This window comes from Phacochoerus africanus, chromosome 8, assembly GCF_016906955.1.
Source record: "Phacochoerus africanus isolate WHEZ1 chromosome 8, ROS_Pafr_v1, whole genome shotgun sequence".
In the NCBI taxonomy this organism is placed as follows: domain Eukaryota; kingdom Metazoa; phylum Chordata; class Mammalia; order Artiodactyla; family Suidae; genus Phacochoerus; species Phacochoerus africanus.
In genome coordinates, this window is record NC_062551.1 from 51,684,914 (window position 1) to 51,708,130 (window position 23,217).

Sequence of the window (23,217 nt, forward strand, 5' to 3'; positions counted from 1 at the left end):
TAAGGCCACCATTGCTTTTATTTGTTGCTTTGAGTGGAGAAAAGCATGAGCTCCAGATGTGTCAGGGAGCCTCTGTTAACCAGAGCTCCTGGTGGTGGGCGGAGCTCAGGGATAATGAGAGGTGAATGTGAAGGGAGGATTTTCATTGGCCAGAACCCAGAAAATGGAGCCCATTGGCTGGAACTCTGGTTGGAACTGGAATTCGATGAAGAGTGGAGAGAGCCCCCAGTTGACTGACCGTTGTCAGCCAGATTCTGGAAGGAAGGGGCGGGCCTTCGATGGGCCTGGTCCTCCCTTTGCCCTGGGCTCCAGCAGTCGGCTGGGAGCCTACTTCTGGGCGGGGATCATGTCGTCGATGGACTGGCCTTTTTCCAGCTTCTTCTCCATCTCCACCATGAGCTTCACACCATCCACCACCAGCTGCACCTGTTCTACTTCCGACGAGCCCAGCCGATCGGCGTTGGACACATCGAACACTGAGCCCACAGCGGCTGTGTCCACGCCACCTGCGGGAGGAGGAGGCCGCGGCATGAGAAGGGAGCAGGGATGCAGGAGCCGCCCCCGTGCCAAGTGCGACAGCCACACGTACTGAGTGAGTGCCTACTGTGTATGGGTTAAGTGCACACAGAGTTTCCTCAGCGTCTGTCTTTTCACGGGCCCACATTTCTGGCTGTAGGTACCCCACCCTTCAACCATCCAACAAGAAAATACAGCGTGGTGGGTAGGAGAGTTGAGCTTTGGAGCCGAGCTGCCTGGGGTTGAATCCAGACCCTCTTCCCCTTTGCAAATAGGAAAATAAGGCCCCGAGGTGGCCAGGGACATAACTCGGTGTGTATTATACAGCCATGATGATGTACTGATTCCTCTGAGCTAGGGCGTGCTGATGCTTATTTGCAGAGGGAGAAACCGAAGCTCACAGACGGTAGACCTTGTGGGCCCCCAGAACTCGTGGGGACACCCCACCTCCCCTTCAGCCGCCGCACAGGGCCAGCCCCCGAAACCGCGGGAGAGAGTGCGGGCCGCACCTGTGCCCCGCTTCTGCAGGCGCAGACGAGTGAGAATCTCCTCGAACTTGGGATGCTTGCTCAGGTGTGCCAGCTTCACATGCACGCCTCCACGCAGCCCGGTGCCCAGGTTAGACGGGCAGGTGAGCACGTAGCCCAGGTGCTCGTTCCACATGAAGGGGTGGCCGGCTTTCTTGAAGATCTCCTCAATCTGAGGGGTGGGGGGGAGGGCCAGGGGTCAGCGCCGGTGGACGCCCCCAAATACACCCGCAACCCAGACGGGGTTCGCAGGTACAGCGTGTGAGAATGTGGGTGGGGCGGGGTTCCGAGGGGTCGGGTCTGGAAAACCGAGAGGGGCGAGATTCTGAGGGGAGGGGCGCGACGACACCCGCGGTGGTAGGATTCTGAGGGGGTTGGGCCTGAGGTGTCTGGCTTTAGAGACGGGTTCCTGGGGCGGGGCTTGAGCATAGGGGTGGAGCCAGATCCCCGAGCGGCGGGCCTTGGAAAGCGAGAGGGGCGGGCATTGAGGGGCGGGGCCTGTCTACAGGGGAGGAGCCGAGCTCGGAGGGGCGGGGCCTTGGCCAGCCTCTAGGAGGGTCACGCGGAGTCAGAAGTCACTCGGGAGGGGCAGGCACGCACCTTCTGCAGCCCCACGCAGAAGCGGCGGAAAACCTCCTTCATGTTGCCTCCTTTCTCCATGGAGATGACTCGGAGGTGGTCCTCCTCGTTCACCCACACCAGGAAGCTCTTGTTGTCATTGTGCCTAGAGTCGGGCGCAGCAGCAAAAGGCCGAGGAATCAGCTCCTCCAGAACCCCATTCCCCGGCCTCTTGCAAACATATACCCACCGCCAGGGGGCAGCGGGCCCGCAGGGCGTGAGGTGGGAGCATAAGATAGAAGCTTAGGCCTGTAGACCACGCTTCGACCTGTAGTCTAAGGTCACAGGACCTGTGAAATCTCACATCCTGGGATCAGAGGACTTCAGGGTCTTGATTCTTTGAACGACATTAAGTTGAAGACTCTTAGAGTCTTTGAAAAACTAAAGCCAGGAATCAGAATTGATAAATCTTCCCATCAATCACATTGTGACATCTCAGAAACTGAGTTTTAGAACCATTAAACTTTAGGATCTGGAAATGTTTGAAACCATTGAATCACGGAATCTGAAATTAGTGAATCAAAAAAATATTTAGGGGGAGTTCCTGCAGTGGCTCAGCGGAAAAGAACCTGACTAGTATTCACGAGGATGTGGGCTGCATCCCAGCCTTGCTCAGTGGGTTAAGGATCCGGCATTGCCTTGACCTGTGGTGTAGGTCGCAGACGTGGCTCGGATCTGGCATTGCTGTGGTGTAGGCCAGCAGCTGTAGCTCTGATTTGACCCCTAGCTTGGGAACCTCCATATGCTATGGTGTGGCCCTAAAAAATAAAGCAAAAAAATAAAAGTAAAAATAATTTAAAGCCTGGGAATCTTCCAACCTATACTCTCCAAATTGTTTGAAACCCAGGTTTCTCAAAACCTTGTAAAATCTTTATCAGAATCAAGGATTCAGATTCGTGGAATCTTTGAATCAACAATAGCTAGTAATAAAAATCATACTCGCAGTCAATATGAGCACTTACTGTATACCAGACACTTTCCCCAACATTTTAGGAGTTATTAATGCATTTAGCCCTCACATTCCCGCAGAGCTATGAATTATTGTGATCTCCGTTTTATAGATGGGGACCTGGAGCAGAGAAACATTAAACCCTGTGTTTGAGGTCACACGGCTAGTAAGTGACAGCACTGAGGATTCTGGCTTTAGAGATGGGGTCCTGGGGCGGGGCTTGCGCATAGGGGGTGGAGCCAGATTCCCTAGCGGCGGGCCTTGGCAGGGAGTCTGGTTCAGGTCTAAGTTTTAAGTTTCCCAACATGCAACCCGCAGAGCACGGGGTAGGCAGGGGTGGAGGGCAAGACCATTCTGGATAATTGCTTTTATGGTCTTGACTTTGGTCACGGGACCGGCGGAGGCGGGGGAGAATGGGCCATAGGGCAGGGGGGCCTCACCAGATGCCTCGCGCGTCGGGCCAGTCTCGGGCCATGCCTGAGGCCAGCAGCAGTGGGGACACGGGCTTATCGAACAGGAAGTGGTCGTCGATGAGCTGTTGCTGCTCCTGCTCGGTCATGCTCTTCAGAGGGTAGTATTTCCCCTTGAACTCTCCCGTCAGGCTGTTGAGGGCTGAGGGGCCGCAGGAGGGAGGTGGTCAGCAACTGCCTCACCTCCAGTGGGGGGCAGAGGCCCTGGGGACCCTACAGTGCCGCCCTTAATGGGCCTGGGCCTTGGCCCTGTGAAGGTGCTAAAGGCGCCTAAACCCTGTGTCTTGGAGTTTCCTAGTGGCTTAGTGGTTAAGGATTTGGCACTGTCTCTGCTGTGCCTCCGGTTTCCATTGGATCCCTGACCTGAGAACTTTCGCATGCTGTGGGCGTGGCCAACAAAAACCCCAACCGACCAAACAGAAAACACTGTGTTGGAGTTCCCGTAGTAGCTCAGCGGTTAGCGAACCCTACTAGCATCCATGAGGACATGGGTTTGATCCCTGGCATCGCTCAGTGGGTTAAGGATCTGGCGTTGCCGTGAGCTGTGGTGTAGGTTGCAGATGTGGCTTGGATCCCACATTGCTGGGCTGTGGTGTAGGCTGGTGGCTACAACTCTGATTCTACCCCTAGCCTGGAACCTCCATATGCTGCAGGTGCCACCCTAAAAAACAAAACAAAACAAAATAATGTGTCTAAACCCAAATTCATGACCCCTCCCCCATCTGCCTTGGCCCTGGCCGCACCTACCCCATATGCTCAAGCCAGAAAATACGAATCCTCCCCTTCCCACCACCACTACTGACCCTCACATCCTATCGACCTGCGAGCAATAGTCTGCTTGTGCCCGCCCTTGGCTGGCTGGCAGGACAGAGAGTCAAAGTCTCAGTAAACATTATTGTAATATAGCATGTATAGTATTTGTATATGTTCATATGTAGACCCAGTATATAACAAATATGTATTATGTGTATAATAAATACATTATATAATACATATATGTATTTATATACTTTTATACATTATTTATAATATACTACATAATGTTATATATCATATACTAAATACTATATATATATTTTTTTGTCTTTTTGCCTTTACTTGAGCCGCTCCCGCGGCATATAGAGGTTCCCAGGCTAGGGGTCTCATCGGAGCTGTAGCCGCAGGCCTATACCACAGTCACAGCAACACCAGTTCCGAACCGCTTCTGCGACCCACACCACAGCTGATGGCAATGCCAGATCCTTAACCCACTGAGCAAGGCCAGGGATCGAACCCACAACCTCATGGTTCCTAGTCGGATTTGTTAACCACTGCGCCACGACGGGAACTCCAACTAAATACTATATTGTTAAAAATCACTTATGAAATTTTATAATACATAAATTATATTTAAAATTAAGGTGATACAGGGAGTTCCCTTCGTGGTTCAGTGGAAATGAATCCAGCTAGTATCCATGAGGATGCCGGTTCAACCCCTGGCCTTGCTCGGTGGGTTGGGGATCAGGCATTGTTGTGCGAGTTTCGGTGTAGGTCGCAGATGCAGCTCTGATCCCGCGTTGCTGTGGCTGTGGCATAGGCTGGCAGCTACAGCTCCAATTGGACCCCTAGCCTGGGAACCCCATATGCCGAGGGTGCAGCCCTAGAAGCAAAAAAAATAAAAATAAAAATAAAATAAAATTAGGATTACCCTTACTCAAAACTATATCACTTTCTAATTATTTTCCTCCACTTACTATTTTCTATGTTCTTGAAGTGCTTTTCCTCTATCGTAGCCGCATGGCAGAAACACCACATAATGAAGTGCTATCACTCAGCCCTTCCCATTGCCCGTCTCTGCATGATGTCACGCAGATAGCTTAACAATGGCTGGGGTAGGAGAATTTACACCAGAGAAATTGGCAGTTGCTGGATGCGGATCTGGGCTGCTTCTCCCCAGCCCTCCTCCCCCAGAGCTGGCTGTTCAGCATTTAGCAGAACAGCATTGCCTGCCAGCCCCAGTGGCTCTACCTCCCAAACAGGCCCACTCTTCCTCCCCATTGCATTGCTACCCCCACCTCCGGCCTGGACCACTGCAGTCATCCCCCTCAGTCTCTCTCTCTCCTGCCTTTGCCCACAATGTGTTTCCCACACAGCAGCCAGAAGGATCCAAATCAGTCTGAACCTGTCCCTCCTCTGCTCACCACCCTCCCGTGGTTTCCACCTCCTTTGGGGTCAAAGCCAAAGTCCTGCCAACAGCCCACAACGCCCTGCACAACCTGGCCACCCACACGCCTCTGACCTCATCTCCTCTGCTCTTCCCACCACCCACTCGGCTCCAGCCATGCTCATGTCCTGGCTATTCCTCCAACACACCTTCCTACCCCAGGCCCTTTGCACTTGCTCTTCCACCTGCCTCAACTTTTCCCAAGGTTGGCTCCTGCTTGCCCATCAAGTCTCAACTGCTTTCTAAGGCAGCTCCCCTTAGTCATTCATTCTATACCTCAATCCTTGTTTCTTGGCTTCATGGCGTTTTGGAATGATATTGTTCTCTTGTTGGTTTCTATGTTTCCACTTATCTCCCCATCAGGCTGACAGCTCTGTGGGAGTAGTGACCTTGTCCTTCTTATGCATCATGGGAGCCCCGGCTCCCCACACAGGGCTGGGACAGCTGTGACTGTTTGCTGGCTGGCTGGCTGGCTGGATGAAGGCCAGAACCCTGGTGCAACTGGGGGTCAAGTTTTGACAGCCCCCCAGACTCCACCAGGGGAAATGCTGCTCACCCACCGAGCACTCAGGGTTTATCGAGTTCCTCCAGTGTTTTGGAAAATGGGGCGAGAGACCCGCCCATGGAGGAGCAGAGCCAGCGACTCTCACCTTCCACCGAGAGTTTCTCCACTGCCCGGCGCTCGCCACGAGAGCAGTGAGGCGGCAGGGTGTAGCCCTTGATGCTTCGGCCAGTGCGGACGCGGCTGCTAAGCACGTAGTTGGGGTCCAGGTCGTCTCCACCCTAGAAAATGGGGGACAGGGGTCAGGACTCGGTGGACCCTCCTAGGCGCACTGCCCCCGCCCCCCAAAGTCCAAGTCTCCTTCCCTCCCCCGCCCCAGGCCCTCCCAGCTTTCTGGCTCTGCTGCTGCCTTTGGCTCCTCCTTCCCCAGTGGCCTCTGTCCATCCACGCTCCCTGGCTCTATCTCTCCCTTCTCGCTCTCTGCTCTCTCCCTCTCTGTGTCTCTGCTTCTCCTTTTTCTACGTCTAGTTTTGTTTTGTTGGGTTTTTTTCTTTTTTTTCTTTTTTGCTTTGTTTTTTGTTTCTTTTTGGCCATACCCACAGCATGCACACATTCCCAGACAAGGGATCGAACCCACCCCACAGCTGTAACCACTCCCAGCTGTACCCAGAGCCACACAGTGACAGCGCCGGAACCTTAACTGCTAGGCCACCAGGGAACTCTTCCATCTGTCTTGTTTGGTACCTGCCTTCCTTGCTCTGTCCCTGCCCCCCACCACCATCTCCTTGTCTGTCTTCTGCGTCTCTCTGTCCCTCTCTCTTCCCATCTCTCTCTGTGTTTCTCCCCATCTCTGTTTGTCACCAGTCTCTGGGTGTCTCCCCCCAGCTCTGTCCTTCTCCCCCTCACCTTTTGCTCCCTGCCCTCTCTCCCCCACCCCTCCCCTCCTCTGGGAGCAGCTGACCTTGAGGTTCTCATGGTTGAGGTCGGTCTTGTGCTTGTCGGTGGGTTTGTAGCCCCCGTGTCGGTCTTGGATGATGGGGTCGAAGAGATCCTTGAAAACCACATAGGACTCCTCGTCACCGGCCACACAGCCCACGGTCATGATGAAGGGGTGACCTGGCAGGGATGGGGGTTGAGGTCAGAGGTGCTTGTCCGCAGCTGGGAATGGCCGGGCTCCTGGGTCCAGTGTAGACTGCGCCCACACACATCTGGGTCCAGTGTAGACTGCGCCCACACACGTGTGTATGTGTGTGTCTATGTGGGCACACGTGCGCATGCACACAGGAGTTCACTTGACACCTCTGGGTCAGAACGGAGAAGGTCGAGGGTGAGGAGGGGAGGGGCGGGAGGCTAAAAATATTACTACCTCGGGAGTTCCTGTCGTGGCTCAGTGGTAAACAAACTGGCCTAAGATCCATGAGGACATGGGTTTGATCCCTGGCCTCGCTCAGCAGGTTAAGGATCTGGCGTTGCCGTGAGCTGTGGTGTAGGCTGACAGGTACAGCTGTGATTCGACCCCTAGCCTGGGAATCTCCATATGCCGCAGGTGCGGCCCTAAAAAGCATTTTATATATATATATATATATATATATATATATATATATATATATACATAAAACTACTTCAGAGTCCCCAAATTGTGGAATCTTCTAAAAAATTTCGGAACCTTAGACCATCAGCCCCCACAGATAATAAGAGCCATGAAAGATGCTCTTGTTTCCCAGGTGGGGACACAGAGGCCTGGAGAGAAAGAGCCTCTCCGTCCAATCACCCCGTGAGTCGGAAGCTCAGGCTCGAGCCTGGCCCCCTGCCCCAGCGCCACTCTCCCTGGCAGGGTGTCCCTGGAGAAAGGAGCACATGACACCCCCTGGCAGGGTCCAAGCGCTCGCTTGCATGCCAGGCGCCGCTCTGTGTGCGCTGAGCCCTATGTTGTCCCAACACGGGTGCCCAATTTTCAGGTGAGGAAACTGAGGCCGGGAACATCAAGGGCTTCCTCAGGGAGCCTCCCTTCATGTTCGTGTATGTTTAGCGGGTGGTTTGCCACGTGCCGGGCCCCGTCCCAAGCCCTTCACCACCTCAACTCATTCGGTCCTCACCACAGCCCCCGTGAGTAGGGTCCTATTTTATAGGTGGGAACACTGAGGCCCAGGGAGTGGGTGCAAGATCCGGCAGGCAGTTTCTGGAGCCCCCGGGCCCTGTGATGCTCCACCAAGGAGGCTTACCTGGGTTGTCCACACCTGTCTGGATGACATCGTCCAGGGTGAAGCCAGATGGAGTCTCCTTGTCCCGCAGCTTCTTGTAGATCTCAAGGGTCAGCGCCTTGGCCATGTGGTTGTTGTGCTTGCTGAGGTCTGGGTATTCCTCCTCAGCCTTGAAGTTCAGCTTGTACTTGTTGTGGGTGTTACCGAACGGCATGGTGGCGGCGTGGGGGGCCTGGCGGGCCGCAGAGGAGGTGGAGGTCAGCTCACAGCCAGCAGAGACCAGCAAGGGCACAGAGCCAGACTCTGGGGTCAGGTGGGCCCGAGGGCCCGTCCAGACCCCTGTGCCTTGGAGCCAGAGAGATCCCCTCTCTGAGCCCTGGCAGCTTGACTAGCTGCATCGGGAGTCTCAGGTTAGGATCCTTGCCCTGCCACATCCCGGCAGGTGATCCTGGCCGAGGAACCTGCTAGAGCCTGTTTCTCCAACTGAAAAATGGAAGGGGAACCCCTCAAGCTGGAGTTAGTCATCGTGGCCGGATAAGAGTGTAGGTTCCAGGGAGTTCCCACTGTGGCGCAGTGGAAACGAATCCTTCTAGTGCCCATGAGGATGCAGGTTCGATCCCTAGCCTTGCTCAGTGGATTAAGGATCGGGAGTTACTGTGAGCTGAGGTGTAGGTCGCAGATGCAGCTCGGATCCTACATGGCTGTGGCTGTGGTGTAGGCCAGCAGCTACAGTTCCGATTAGACCCCTAGCCTGGGAACCTCCATATGCTGTGGGTGAGGCCCTAAAAAGCAAAAAAAAAAAAAAAAGAAAAGAAAAACAAAAACAAAAACAAAAACAAAAATGTAGGTTCTGGAATCAGGCAGCCTGGGTTTGAATCCCAGCTCTGCCACTTACAAAAAGCTGTGTGACCTTGGGCGGGTTGCTTACCCTCTCTGTGCTTCAAAGTTCTCCTCTGTCAAATGCGGGTATGGTAGCATTCACCTCATGGAGGCAGCAGGAGGATGAAATGAGCTAATTTCGTAGAGCACTTGGAATAGGGCCTGGCACACAGTAAGCATTATTTTGCTTAGCTATTATTATTGTCATTATTATTTTAAACTGTGAGGAGCTGATGAGAAGACAGAGGGTGTTGCTGGGAATGAGTGTGTGAGCAGAGAAGGGACCTTCTCTCCATAAAGGTCTTTGGGTTCTGGGTCCAAGGATGACTGGCAGGGTGGGCAGGAGGGCTGGGTGCCCATCCCCACCTGTTTGCTAACTCGTTTCCCACAGAGCACAGTTGAAAAGAACAATTTAGCCTCTGAGGTCAACAGAGCTGGGTTCAAATCCCACCTCTGCCAGTTCCCAGCTGTGTGACCCCAGGCCAGTTGCTCAGCCTCTCTGAGCCTCTGTCTTCTGTGAACTGAACGTTCCCACGGGGTTACCAGGCAGATTCTCTGAGCTCAACCATGTGGCCGGCTGTGCACTGGTCCCAGCGTGGAACTGCGCGTACCTCGAGGCGTGGCTGCCATTGTTGTTACTGTTACTTTTATTCACAAGACCCAGAAGGAGAAGGGACCCCTTAGCAGTGGGGGTGGGACACTCATTTCCAGCTCCGGGAATGGGACGCAGGCAGGATGGTGGGAAGGGGATGCAGACCAAGGTGAGCTGAAGGCTGAGGCATCAGGCCAGGGCGGATGGAAACCCTCAAAAGCCTCCCGGGTTGACATCCAGGCTTGGGGATCTATTTTTAGAGTCTGGCAGACTCCCCTCCCCCACCCCCAGCTGCCCTCCCCCCACAACGCCCACATTCCAGGGGCTCAGCTTGCACCAAGTCAGCAGGCCAGGGACAGGTGGGCTAGGGTGGCCTGGAGGACATGCATTCAGGCTTTGGGGCTCAAGGGCTTCCAGCCCAGAAACCCCCTTTCTGAGCGTGTCCCCACCCCCATCCCTGCTAGGGACACGCCAGGAGAGAGAGGGTCGGAAGGAAGGTGGGGGAGCGCAAGTGACACCAGCAGACATAGCCCAGAGCCCCCTCCCCACCCCCATCACCGTGCACCCCCAGATCACACTGTCTACAGAACCTCACACGCACACCTCCAAGCTCAGGGTCACACCCAGGATGCGGGCACCCACGCAGGAGCCACGGGAAGTCAGACACAAGGTCACCAACACAAAGAGCCCACAGTGCTGCTCTCGCAGAGACCATGACAGGTGACACACAGACACTTCCCCCAGCTTGCGGTGCCCGGTTCTGGTGACAAACCACCATGAACAAGGCCTGGCCCGCAGCCCCTTGCAGGGGGTGGGGGGGGGACAGCTGGCAGCTGGCAATTCTCCTTCCCACTCCCGGACCCTCCCCAGGACCCTGGGCCACAGAGATCCCAAGTCACGCCCAGGGTCGGGGACTCAGAGGTAGAGAGGACCCTCTGACACGAGGACAACCTTGCCACACACTGACCCAGCTGTGTGCAGGGGGATGTGGGGGCGGACACGCAAGTCCCCTTCCAGAACCAGCTCGGCTTCTGATACCCCAGGGGGACCCCACTCTGGACCCCACTCCGATTCCCACCCCAGGTGGTACCTGGCTGGGCTGTGCTGGAAGGGGCGTCTGTATCCTGGAGGCGACACTGACCCAAAGGACAGGACTGCAGCCCTGGCCTTTTATAAGGGGGGCCCAGGTTGTGCTATTGGTCAGGAGGGACCGCTGGCCAGGAGGGGGCTGGAGGGCAGCTGCGCTCTCGCTTCACTGCCTGGGCACCGTGCCCACCCTGAACCCAGGCGTGCCTTGCGCCCAGCCCCATGGCCTTGTATGGGCCGCCCCAGGGGCTGAGCCCACCCCCCCACCCCCAAACCAAGCTGGTCCCCAGACCAAGTGCTGAGTCGGGCTGGCGGGGACAGCTGGCCCCCCGCCAGGGCCACGGGACTGTGTCAGAGGCTGTCCCAGGCACGTAGAAACCACCCTCCCCTGGCCCTCCGCTAGGCCGCCAGTCTCTCCTTGGCCCCCAGGGTGGCCTTGACCCCAGCAAAGTCCTGAGCCCTGCTTCTGGGGAAACCCTGCCATCATCCCAGAAGGACCAGGTGTCTGGTTCTCCAGAGGAGGAAATAGCGGCCCAGAGAGGCTGCGTGATTTGCCTGCTGTCACCCAGCTACAGGGAGCCTGTGACCCAGGCAGAGGTGGGAGCTGGGCAGCCTGATCCCTGAGGCCTGTGCTTAGCGGGTTTTCCCTCCTTGACGGCAGGGGGGGAAGCGAGGCCGGGCCCAGGGGGGGCCATTCAGACTCAAAGCCAGGCCAGAAGCGGCGCAGGGCCCAGTGACACTGGGCGATTCCACGGTGGAGGGGACAGGGCCTGCGGCCTTGCAGAGAAGGGAGTTTATTTTTAGAGCTCGCTGCTTGCTGTCTCCTCCGGGAGACCCGAGGCGCTAGGGATGGGGGTGGGGGCGGGCTGTCCACGTGTCCGGGTTAATTATAACCAGGCCTCTCTGGTGTCCCCAGGCCTCACCTCCTTACAAGGGCAGCCACAGCGCCAGCCCTGGGGAGGCGTCCACACCCCACCCGCAGGGGAGAAGACTGGGCGGCGACTCGGGTCAGAGCACAGGGCTCTCGGGGTTGAGGAGACTCTGTGGACGCAGGAGGACGACCTAGAGGAAGCTGCTTCCTCTGCCCAGGAGGCGCCAAGACTGCAGCCCAAGCGCAGGGCAGGTGGGGACAAGCCCGGGGATCAGGAGGAGTCCGGGGAGTGCCCAGGATTGGAACAGAAAAGAGACCATTCTTTTCCCTCTGGGGTTCCTCCCCTCCTCCCTGGTCTCCCCATTTCTTCCCGGGAAGGATGGACCCATCTGGGGAAAGGGGGTCCCCTCTGCCTCTCCCTGGGTTCCCAGTGGGGAGCAGACTGCTTAGAAAATTTTTCCTTGGAGTTCCCGCTGTGGTGCTACGGCATCAGCAGCGTCTCGGGAGTGCCGCAATGCAGGTTCGATACCCGCCCAGCACAGCGGGTTAAGGTGAAGTCGTGGCATAAGTCGCAACCACGGCTCAGATCTGAACCCTGGCCCAGGAACTCTGTGTGCCGCGGGGCCATCAAAAAAGAACAAGAAAGCAAGCAAGCAAGCGGTTGCTTGGGGCTCAGCGGGTGATCTCCCCACCCGCTGTCCCTCCCCGCAAGGTCAGAGCGGCAAAGTCCTTCACAGTCACAGAAGCTGAGATCCAGAGAACTCAAAGGAACTGGTCTAGGGAGTTTGCCATCGTGCCTTGGGGTAAACAAACCCGACTAGTATCCATGAGGACATGGGTTCGATCCCTGGCCTCACTCAGTGGGTTGAGGATCCAGCGTTGCCATGAGCTGTGGCGTAGGTCGCAGACACAGCTCAGGATCCTGAGGGGCTGTGGCTGTGGTGTAGGCCAGGCAGCTGCAGCTCCGATTCCACCCCTAGCCTGGAAACTTCCATATGCCTTGGGTGGGGCCCTAAGAAGACTAAAAAAAAAGGAACTGGTCTAGAATTGTTACATGTTTATAATTTCAGTAATTATTTATTAAGCCCTTACTGAGGACACAGCAGACAATAACCCAAATTTCCTGCCCTCACAGAGTGAGATTTGAATGAGTGCGAGCAAGTTCATATATGCATTAACACCGGGGGCAGTGCAGCTTCGAAGGAAAATTAAAGCGGGTAAGGGCTGAGCGTGCTGGCACAGCAGAGAAGGTCAGGTCAGCCCTCCCTTGGGAAGGTGACATCAGAGCAGACACTGGAGGAAGCCAGCCATGTGGGGATCTGGAAGGCGGACAGCAGGTGCAAAGGCCCTGAGGTGGGAGTGGCTTGGCATATCTGAGAGACAGGGAGGAGGCTGGGAGGCTGGAAGGCTGGAGCAGATGGGGCAGGAGGGAGAGGGGGAAGAAGAAGATGAGGTGGGAGAGGGGACATGGGCAGACCCATGGGGTCCTAGGGGCCGTGGAGGAGTTTCCATCCCACTCACAGTGAGCCCTTGAAGGTTGTGAGCAAGGGAGAGAGAGGATCCAGACATGTCACATACAGCCCAGCCCATTTCGGGGACATTCAAAATTCCTTTTGGCCATGCAGCCTCTGTTTGGCCCCTTCCATTGTTTGGGGAGTTCCCCACCCTCTGACTGCCTCCTTTCGGAGAAGCCAAAGAGTTCTGTGGTAACTTAGCGGTTAATGAACCCAGCTAGTATACATGAAGACATGGGTTTGATCCCTGGCCACGCCCAGTGGGTTAAGGATCCAGCTTTGCTGTGAGCTGTGGTGTAGGTCGAAGATGCAGCTTGGATCTGGTGTTGCTGTGGTTCTGGTGTTGCTGTGACTGTGGTGTAGGCTGGAGGCTACAGCTCTGATTCCACCCCTAGCCTGGGAACCTGCATATGCCGCAGGTGCAGCCCTAAAAAGACCCAAACAAAAGTGTGGCTGTGGTGTGGGCCAGCAGCTACAGCTCCAGTTTGACCCTGGGAACCTTCATATGCCACAGCTGCTGCCCTAAAAAGCAAAACACACACACACACACACACACACACACACACACACACAAAAGAGAAACCAAAAAATGTCAGAAACTTGGTTTCCCAGAATTCTTTGCATCAATGGTCCAGTCATGTGACCTGGGCTGAGCCAATCAAACACCCCAGGAGGACCTTGTGTCATAAGCTCCACCCATAAGCTCCACCTCCTTTATTGATAGAAATAGTTGGCCTTGGGGAGCATTGGAATTCCCATCATAGATATTCCTCCCACCCTGAGCCCCTGAGTCCCCAAGGCTTGTCCGTCCCTCCTACCCTAGCTCAAGACCTCCACATTCCCTCCTGCCCAGCCTCCTCCGGGGCCTCCTGCTGGGTCTTGTCCCCCTCCTACCTTCCCCTTGCCTCTCCTGCTCAGAACATGCCATGGCTCCCCAGTGCCCTCTGGATAAATGAGTATTTGTTGACTAAGCAAATAATAGTAGCCTTATCAGTCCATTGGAAACCCCTCCACCCAGCTTGAGCAGAAGGGCTTTTACTACCAGATGTTAGGAGCTTTCAATGTTATTGGAAGGGCTGAAGGAGCAGGCTCTAGGCTTGGCCCCCAGCAATACCTCATGCCCCCAGAACCAGGTATCCTCTGGAAAACTAGACATGCCAGGAGGAGGTTAGCCTGGCTATTGAGTGGGTGTTCCACAGTCTCCACCCTAACAGTTAACTCTCATGGAGCTCTCCTATATGTTAAGTACTGCATATATTAATTCATTTAACATTTCCAACAATAAGGCTCAGAGAGGTTAAGTGACTTGCTCAAGGTCACACAGCTGAGAACGGGCAAAGCTGGAAATCCAGGTGGGACAGGGCTGCCAGGAGTGGGTTCAGGCTTTAGTGAGAATAATTTCCAGGCCTCTCGGCAAGGTCAGCCCAGAGTCCCTTTCTAGATCTTATGATCTGTATCCACTTCTCCACATCCCCTTCATCATGGCAGCAGTCTGGCTTCAGGATTCAAGAGTTGTATGCGTATTAACCAATTTAATTTTCTAACAGTCCTATGAGGTGAGTACTGCTAAGTTTACAAATCCAGAAAGTGAAGCCCAGAGAGGTTGAGTCACTTGCCCACGATCACACAGCTTGGAAGTAGCAGAACCAGACTGGACTAGGTAGTCGTTCCCTTCCTAACTGGCCTCTTCATGCTGAAGCCTCGTTTTACTCTAATTTATGATGAACGCTGAGGCTGAAAAAGGGCAAGGGAGTTGCCTGAGGGCACAGGCAATATTCTCTAGAGCCTCATTTTCCTCCACTCCCAAGGCCCTGGCATTGCCAAGTCACCCTTATCCCAAACTCTTCCTTTTTCCTGCCATCTCCACTGTCCCTGTCCCTCCCCCTGGGTTGAGGCTACCAACTCTAGGGAAGACTCTGGAGGCCAGCTCTTCACCCCCATGGCCTACCATCCCAGTATGCTCTCCTCACTGAATCCCAAAACTCCTCTTCCATTCTTGGTAGTCTCCAATGCCAAATGATTCAGGAAAAACAAGTTGTAAATCAAAGCCAGCCCCAGAACTGAGAGTTAGGAACCTGCCTACTCCTTCTTCTTCCCCAAGAGCAAGACCAGGCCTGCTGCAGCCCTGTAGTCAACTGAATCCCAGACCCACATACTGGTGGCGTGGAAGAAGACAGGCATATTAGATAGTATTCATGACTCCTCTCCAGCCCTGCTCCAGGCCCTCTAAATTGATCTTTATCAATTTAGCTATACATTTTCCTCTAACTGCTGCATTAGCTGCATTTCATTTTTTGTTGTTTTTACATTGTTACTACTTCAAATTTATTTATTTGTGTGCTTTTTAGTGCCATACCTGCAGCATAAGGAAATTCCCAGGCTAGGGTCGAATCTGAGCTATAGCTGCTTGCCTAAGCCACAGCCACAGCCACCCCACATCCACACTGCATCTGCAACCTACACTGCAACTCATGGCAACACCAGATCCTTAACCCACTGAGTGAGTCCAGGGATTGAACCTGCATCCTCATGGATACTAGTCAGGTTCATTTCCACTGAGCCACAATGGGAACACCTCAACTTTATTCTTTACAATGGAAATGTTAAAGCGTATGAATGATCACATTTATTTATAGAGTTTCTTTCATTTTATTTATTTATTTATTATTTATTTTGCTTTTTAGGGCTGTACCCATGGCATATGGAAGTTCCCAGGCTAAGGGTTGAACCGGAGCCATAGCTGCCGGCCTACACCACAGCCACGGCCGCAGCAACCTGGGATCTGAGCCGCATCTGTGACCTACACCATAGTTCATGGCAACACCAGATCCCCAACCCACTGATCGAGGCCAGGGATGGAACCCACATTCTCATGGAAACGAGTCAGATTCATTTCCACTGCACCACAAAGGGAAGTCCTACTTTAATTTTATTGAGGTATAACTTAGAGTTAGCAAAATACCCTAATCTTTTTTTTTTAATAGTTATTTCCCCAATACAGTTTGGTTTTCTACTGTACAGCACGGTGACCCAGTTACACATACAGGTACACACTCTATCTTCGCACATTCTCAGGCTCCATCATAAGAGACTAGACAGAGTTCCCAGTGCTACACAGCAGGATCTCATTGCTAATCCATTCCCAAGGCAATAGTTTGTATCTATTAACCCCAAGCTCTGCAACCACCCCCCCCTCCCCCTTGGCAACCACAAGTCTATGCTGCAAGTCCATGATTTTCTTTTCTATGGAAAGGTTCGTTTGTGCTGTATATTAGATTCTAGGTGTAAGTAATAGCATATGGTATTTGTCTTTCTTTTTCTGACTTACTTCACTCAGGATGAGGGTCTCTAGTTCCATCCATGTTGCTGCAAATGGCATTATTTCATTCTTTTTCATGGCTGAGTAGTATTCCGTTGTGTATATATATCACATCTTCCTAATCCAATCATCTGTTGATGGACATTTAGGTTGTTTCCATGTCTTGGCTATTGTGAATAGGGCTGCAATGAACATGCGGGTGCATGTGTCTTTTTTAAGGAAAGTTTTGTCCAGATATATGCCCAAGAGTGGGATTGCTGGGTCATGTGGCAGTTCTATGTATAGATTTCTAAGGTATCTCCATACTGATCTCCACAGTGGTCGTACCAGCTTACATTCCTACCAACAGTGCGGGAAGGTTCCCTTTTCTCCACACCCCCTCCAGAATTTGTTATTTGTGGACTTATTCCTGATGGCCATTCTGACTGGTGTGAGGCAAAAATATCCTAATCTTAATTAAGATCAATGAATGAAGTTTGAGATATGTGTATTTCTTTTTTAAATTTCATTGGAGTATAGTTGATTTTCAGTATTGTGTTCAATTCTGCTGTACAGAAAAATGATTTGGTTATACACATATATGCATTCTTTTTCATATTCTTTTCTGTTATGGTTTATCCCAGGATGCGGAATGTAGTTCCCTGTGCTCTACAATAGAACCTTGGTATTTAGCCGTCCCATGTATGATACTTTGCATCTGCTAATCCCAAACTCCCAGTCCTCCCTCCCCTAGCCCCCACCTTAGCAACCACAAGTCTGTTCTCTATGTCTGTGAGTCTGTTTCTGTTTCATAGATAGGTTCATTTGTGTCCTGTTTTAGATTCCGTGTGTGTGTGTGTGTGTATGTGCGTATTTCTGAATGCCACCAAGACCAAGCACCCCAAAAGCTCTCTCATGCCTCTTCCACATCAATATCCCCTCTCTTCTCCAAAGGAACCACTGTCCTGTCTTTTAACACCACAGATTAGCACTGCCTATAATTGAACTTCATAGAGATAAAATCATACAGGATGTCCTCTTGTTCATCTTTCTTTTTCTTTTTTTTCTTTTTTTTTTTTGGTATTTTCTAGGGCCCCACCCGCAGCATATGGAGGTTCCCAGGCTAGGGGTCAAATCGGAGCTACAGCCGCCGGCCTACACCACAGCCACAGCAACGCCGGATCTGTAACCCACTGAGCAAGGCCAGGGATCGAACCCGCAACCTCATGGTTCCTAGTTGGATTCGTTAACCACTGAGCCACAACGGAAATTCCTGTCTGACTTTTTTTACTCAATGCTCTGTCTGTCGAGATTCATTCACGCTGACACATCCAGCAATAGACTGATGTTTAGCAAGTTTTGTTATAAGTTGTTTGATTATTGGTCACTTCTATTTTCTCTCTTTTTTTTTTTTTAAATCTTTTTAGGGCCACACCCATGGCACATGGAGGTTCCCAGGCTAGGGGTTGCATCAGAGCTACAGCTGCCAGCCTACACCATAGGTCAAGGCAACACTGGATCCTTAACCCACTGAGCAAAGCCAGGGATCGAACCCAAGTCCTCATGGGTACTAGTCGGGTTCATTAACCACCGAGCCATGAAGTGAACTCCTCACTTCTATTTTCTAATTTCTGTTATAATTTCTTCTTTATCTTAGGAATGGCTTTTATAAATATTTTTATTAATGAATAAAAGATAAGACCTCCTCTAATGGAATAATATCCAGCAGTTAAAAGAATAAAGCTAATCTATACATAGCACCTTGGAACAGATGCCAAATGTCTTAGTCCTTTTGAGCAGCTATAATATGGACTGAGTGGCTTGTAAACAACAGCAACCTACTGCTTACAGCTCTGGAGGCTGGAAGTTCACATAAATAAAAATTTAAAAACCCAAGACAGCAGCAGAGTTCCCTTGTAGCACAGCGGGTTAAGGATCCAGCATTGGTGTGGGAGTTCCCGCTGTGGCCCGATGGGATCAGTGGCGTCTCTGCAGTGTGCTGGAATGCGGTTCGATCCTCAGTCTGGCACAGTGGGTTAAAGGATCTTGGCGTTGCCGCAGCTGGGGCACGGGTCAAAACTGTGGCTTGGATCTGATCGTTGACCCAGGACCTCCATATGCCACAGGGTGACCAAAAAAAAAAAGAAAGAAAAGGGTGAGTTCTTCACATTTGTTGCTGCATCTTCATGTAATTAATGACTGTCTTTAGGTATTTTTCATCTGGTAAAAGCAACCTAACCAGGAAGTTGTCAGAAAAGCATCACTCAATATATTGCCAATAAAGTAGAACATGGCAACTGAAGACACCTGAGTTTGTTTGGGCCTGGGTCTTTTTTTCTTTTTCATTTTTTTTCTTTTTCGGCCGCCTCTCAGCATAGGGGGTCCCTGGGCCAGGGATCACGCTCAAGCCACGGTTTCGACCCTCTAGCAACAGGGGATGTTTTAAACCACTGCGGCAGGCCTGGGATTGAACCTGCATCCCAGTTCTCCAGAGAGGCTGCCGATCTCATTGCGCCATGGTGGGAACTCCTGGGCCTTGATATTTTCATGGGCCATTAGAAATAATTTCCACGAGTGGAGGAAAAAGCTGGTAATGCTAATAATTTAAGTCCAACCAAGAAGGCAGAGCAGGGAAATGGTTTTGCTATGACTGAACCAGAGCTGCCTTCCCCGAGCTAGAGTCAACTTCAAATGTTGAGTGTCTTCTTCTTTTTTTTTTCTTTTTTGCCACAATATGCAGCAGTTTAATGTGGGATCTCAGTTCCCAGGCCAGGAATTGAACCTCAGGCTGTTGCAGTGAAAGCACTGAATCCTGACCACGAGGCCACCAGGGAACTCCCTTGAATGTCTTTTTGACTGTGGTCTTGGGCAAAGGATTTCTCCTCTCTGAGCCTCCGTTTCCTCCTCTTTCTTTTTTTCCAGCAAAAAATGCCTCTACTTTATTTTTAGGTGTCATCATTACAAGTGTTGGATTCTGCAAGAACACTTTCGTGTGAGATTTGAATTTTACACATAAGGGCTAGATCAAAAAATTCAATTTTGGGCTCTGATATTAATTTTCTTTTTAAGGCCACACCCAAGGCATATGGAGTTTCCTAGGCTAGGGGTCAAATCAGAGCTGTAGCCACCGGCCTACACCACAGCCACAGCAATGCCAGATCTGAGCCACATCTGCAAGCTACACCACAGCTCACAGCAACACCGGATCCTTAATCCACTGAATGAGACCAGGGATCGAACCTCCATCCTCATAAATACTAGTCAGATTTATTTCTGCTGAGCCACGATGGCAACTCCTGATATTAAATTTAATATAAACACATGAAGTTTGAAACGCAAAAACAACCTAAATGATAAAAAGTATTCAGGATACCTCTACATCTTTTATCGTAAATGCTATGTAATGAAGAATTCACCTGTTTGGTTTTGTTTTTGTTTTTGTTTTTTGCTTTTTAGGGCCGCACCCATGGCACATGGAGCTTCCCAGGCTAGGGGTCAAATCAGAGCTACAGCCACCAGCCTATGCCACAGCCACAGCAACAGGGGGTCCAAGCTGAGTCTGCAACCTACACCACAGCTCACGGCATCACCAGATCGTTAACCCACTGAGCGAGGCCCAGGGTCAAACCTGCATCCTCATGGATGCTAGTCAGATTCATTTCCTCTGTGCCACAACAGGAATTCCAAATTCCACTGTTTTTACATCTGCAAGTCAGATGCTATCCAGCCAACTGTACAATCCATAATCCTCTTATTTGGTTTTTTTGGTTTTTGTTTTGGCCGCCACTGCCACATATGGAAGTTCTTGGGTTAGGGACAGAATCCAAGCTGCAGATGTGACCTATGACAGAGGGAGCAATGCTGGACCCTTAACCAACTGTGCCACAGCAGGAATGCCTCCTTTTTTTTTTTTTTGGCCAAGCTTGCAGCATGTGGACGTTCCACGGCCAGATCGAACCTAGGCCACACAGACTCGGGTTTGATCCCTGGCCCCGCTCAATGAGTTAAGGATCCAGCGTTGCTGTGAGCTGCAGTGTAGGTCACAGACATGGCTTGGATCCCTCATTGCTGTGGCTGCAGTGTAGCCCGGCAGCTACAGCTCTGATGCAACCTCTAGCCTGGGAACTTCCATATGTTGCAGGTGCAGCCCTAAAAAGACAAAAAAAGAAAAAAAAAAGGACAGGTAACCTTCATTATTTCATAATAAGTGTTATCATTTCCTTAACTACTGGTGTTTTTCTAGTATTTTACACGCCTGATCTTCATTTTACAGCAACGCTAATATCAATAGTCTTTCTGAAAGGTAATCACATGTTCCAAGCAGCAGATAGTAACAACTTCCAACACGATATCTAGGAATATTTCGCATTTCTTTTTTTTTCTTCTTCTTCCCAGCAGTCCAGGCAGGTTTTCTTCCTCTTCTGTCTTCAATAATGATTGCCTTTATTGATGGCTGCAGGAACTTCAAATTCTTTCATTGCAAACTTTAAGACTGCCCTGAAAGGTGTACTTTCAGGAACACTGGGTCTTTGGAGGGCAGTTTTGGGTCCAGCGTCAAGGGGATCTTAAAGGAAACCTTTGATGTGGTGGAGCTGGTCCAGAGACCCCCCCCCAACTCCATCCAGAGCCCCACAGCCTCCAAAGTGCAGCCTGGCCCAGTTTCCACGTCTTTTAGAGGCACAAGTGATCGTGCCACCTTCAGGGCGTGGCTGTATGGATTCAGGGGCTCCGCTCTTCCTTGGCTGTGTGGCCTTGGACAAGTCGCTTGACCTCTCTGGGCCTCATCTTCTTCACCTGTGGGATGGGGACACGCACAGCACGCACGCCATCAGGTTGGTGTGAGGATGAACAGAATTAGTGAACAAGACAAGACTTGCCATGGGGGCCAGCACTGGGAAAATGCCAGCCCCAGTTGATATTATGCAAAAGCGCTTGGCACAGGGGCAGCCTAAGGAAATGGTCACCTTAGTTAATAGCTGCTTCTTTCAGCCTTTAGCTCATTTAATCCTCACCACTCTGCTATGTGATAAGTGGGACAGATGAGGGAATTAGTGCTCAGAAAATCATGACTTGCTCAGGTGACAAGGAAAGGAAATGACGAGACCAGGATTTGAACTCAGCCATAGGAGTTCCTGTCGTGGCTCAGTGGAAACGAACCCAACTAGTATCCATGAGAACGCGGGTTCAATCCTTGGCCTCACTCAGTGGGTTAAGGATCCAGCGTTGCTGTAAGCTTTGGTGTAGGTCGAAGATGCGGCTCAGATCTGGCGTTGCCGTGGCTGTGGTGTAGGCCAGGCAGTTGCAGCTCCGATTCAACCCTTAGCCTGGGAACTTCCATATGTCCTGGGTGTGGCCCTAAAAAAAAAAAAAAAAGAACTCAGCTCTATGTGGCTCCAATTCCCCCTGCTCCCCACCCCACATACACACATAGTGTTTATTATGCGCTATTCTGTTCTAAGCCTTTTACAGAGATTACTCGTTAATCCCCACATCAGCCTCACAAGGTAGGTTACCCTTCTGAGTCCATGTCTACAGACCAGGAACGTGACGGTCAGAGAGGTTAGTTCTTGGCTCAGGGGTCACACAGCCAGCAAACAACGGAGCGGGGATTTGCACCTGGACCTTTTGGCTCCAGTCCCTGCACTGCTTCATAGTAACCATGTGGCAAGTTCAGAACCAATATCCAGTGTCCTGAGGCCAGAACAATGAGGGACAGGGGCTCAGCTGCCCCCTTCTACCCTGTTCCCTAGAAATAACCTGGAGAAATTAGAGCGTGAGTTTGAGTTTTATTTTCCACCGTTCAATCAGCACCCATTGTCCCGCATGCCTTCTCTGTGTTCAGCCTGGGCTGGGTAGCACAATGTGGATTGAGAGGGTCTGCCTTGGCTGTCATCCCTTCTGCAGGCCTGTGTGCGAGACAGACGAGAGATCCAGAATGGGCAGGGCTGGAATGTGGGAGTCTAGGAGGTTGCAGGAACCCAGGAAGGGCGTTTCCTCCAGCCTAGGGGATCAGAGAAGGCTTCCTGGAGGAGAGAGCTTCTGAACCGAGGGGAACATCTGATCAGAGGCGAGAGCTTTGACAACCGGGGAGTAGAGAGCCCTGCGGGTGTCGGGGGTCATGGCCACAGGACAGCAGCGCCCTCTGCTGGAAGCATCCTGTAGTGCGGCGACCCGGGAGTTTGGCAAAGCTCGCCATGAACTAGATTCGATGATGCTGGCTAGAAACCTGTGTGCCCAGCTTTGGCCAATTTATGCTTCTAGGACTTGACTCATTCAGTTAGTCACGCAACAACTATTTATTGAGCACCTACTTTGTGCAAGGTTGTTCTAGTGCTAAACAGCAAGAAAATACAGAGCCCTGCATTGCAGGGCTGGCATTCCAGTGGGAAAGAATCAATAATATAATACCATAAAATCATCAGCTAACCTTTGCTAAATGCTTCCAATCCATATATTAACCCATGCAATCTTTGCAGCCTTAGACTACCCCCATTTTACAGATTAGGGAAATGTAGGCATAGAGATTAAAGTATTCCCGAGGTTGGCACAGTCAGAAAATGATGAAATCGGATGTGAACCCAGAGCCTAATTTGTAACTTCACAATTATGTGGTGTAACGTAACACAGTAATGTAAGTATACACGTTACAGAATTTTAGGTCCTGGAAAGTTTTATGAACAAAATCAAGCAGAGAAATGAGGCCGTGTTTCGGTGGGAAGGTGTGTTTAGAAGAGGCTGGCAAGGAGGGCCTCTCGGAGGAAGCGGCCTTTGAAAAAAGAACAAACAAACGTCGACGTCTGTGGCAAGAGAAATCCAATGCAAGAAGGCCATCCGTCTGGAATCGAAAATTTCCAAGATTCTAGCTCGTCGATGCTCGCGTATCCAGGGCTCCCGCGCGCTGGAATTATTTCAGACTCGACGTGCCCTAGAGGCTACAGGCTCCGCGCGCCTGGTTCTGCTATTCCCGCAGGGTAGGGACCTTGGAGCTTGA

At 51.8% G+C, this 23,217-nt stretch overlaps 1 protein-coding gene across 1 annotated transcript; it reads right to left on the reverse strand.

Moving 5' to 3' along the window:
* On the reverse strand, positions 1–10,692 carry CKM (creatine kinase, M-type). The gene is made up of 8 exons (XM_047791575.1): positions 10,548–10,692; positions 8,008–8,218; positions 6,747–6,901; positions 5,934–6,066; positions 3,051–3,222; positions 1,644–1,767; positions 1,026–1,215; positions 1–506 (listed from the first exon to the last, which is right to left on the reverse strand). The coding sequence occupies exons 2-8, from the start codon at positions 8,198–8,200 to the stop codon at positions 328–330; spliced, it is 1,146 nt and encodes a 381-aa protein (XP_047647531.1). The 5' UTR covers positions 8,201–8,218; positions 10,548–10,692; the 3' UTR covers positions 1–327.
* Between the last annotated feature and the right edge of the window lie 12,525 nt (positions 10,693–23,217).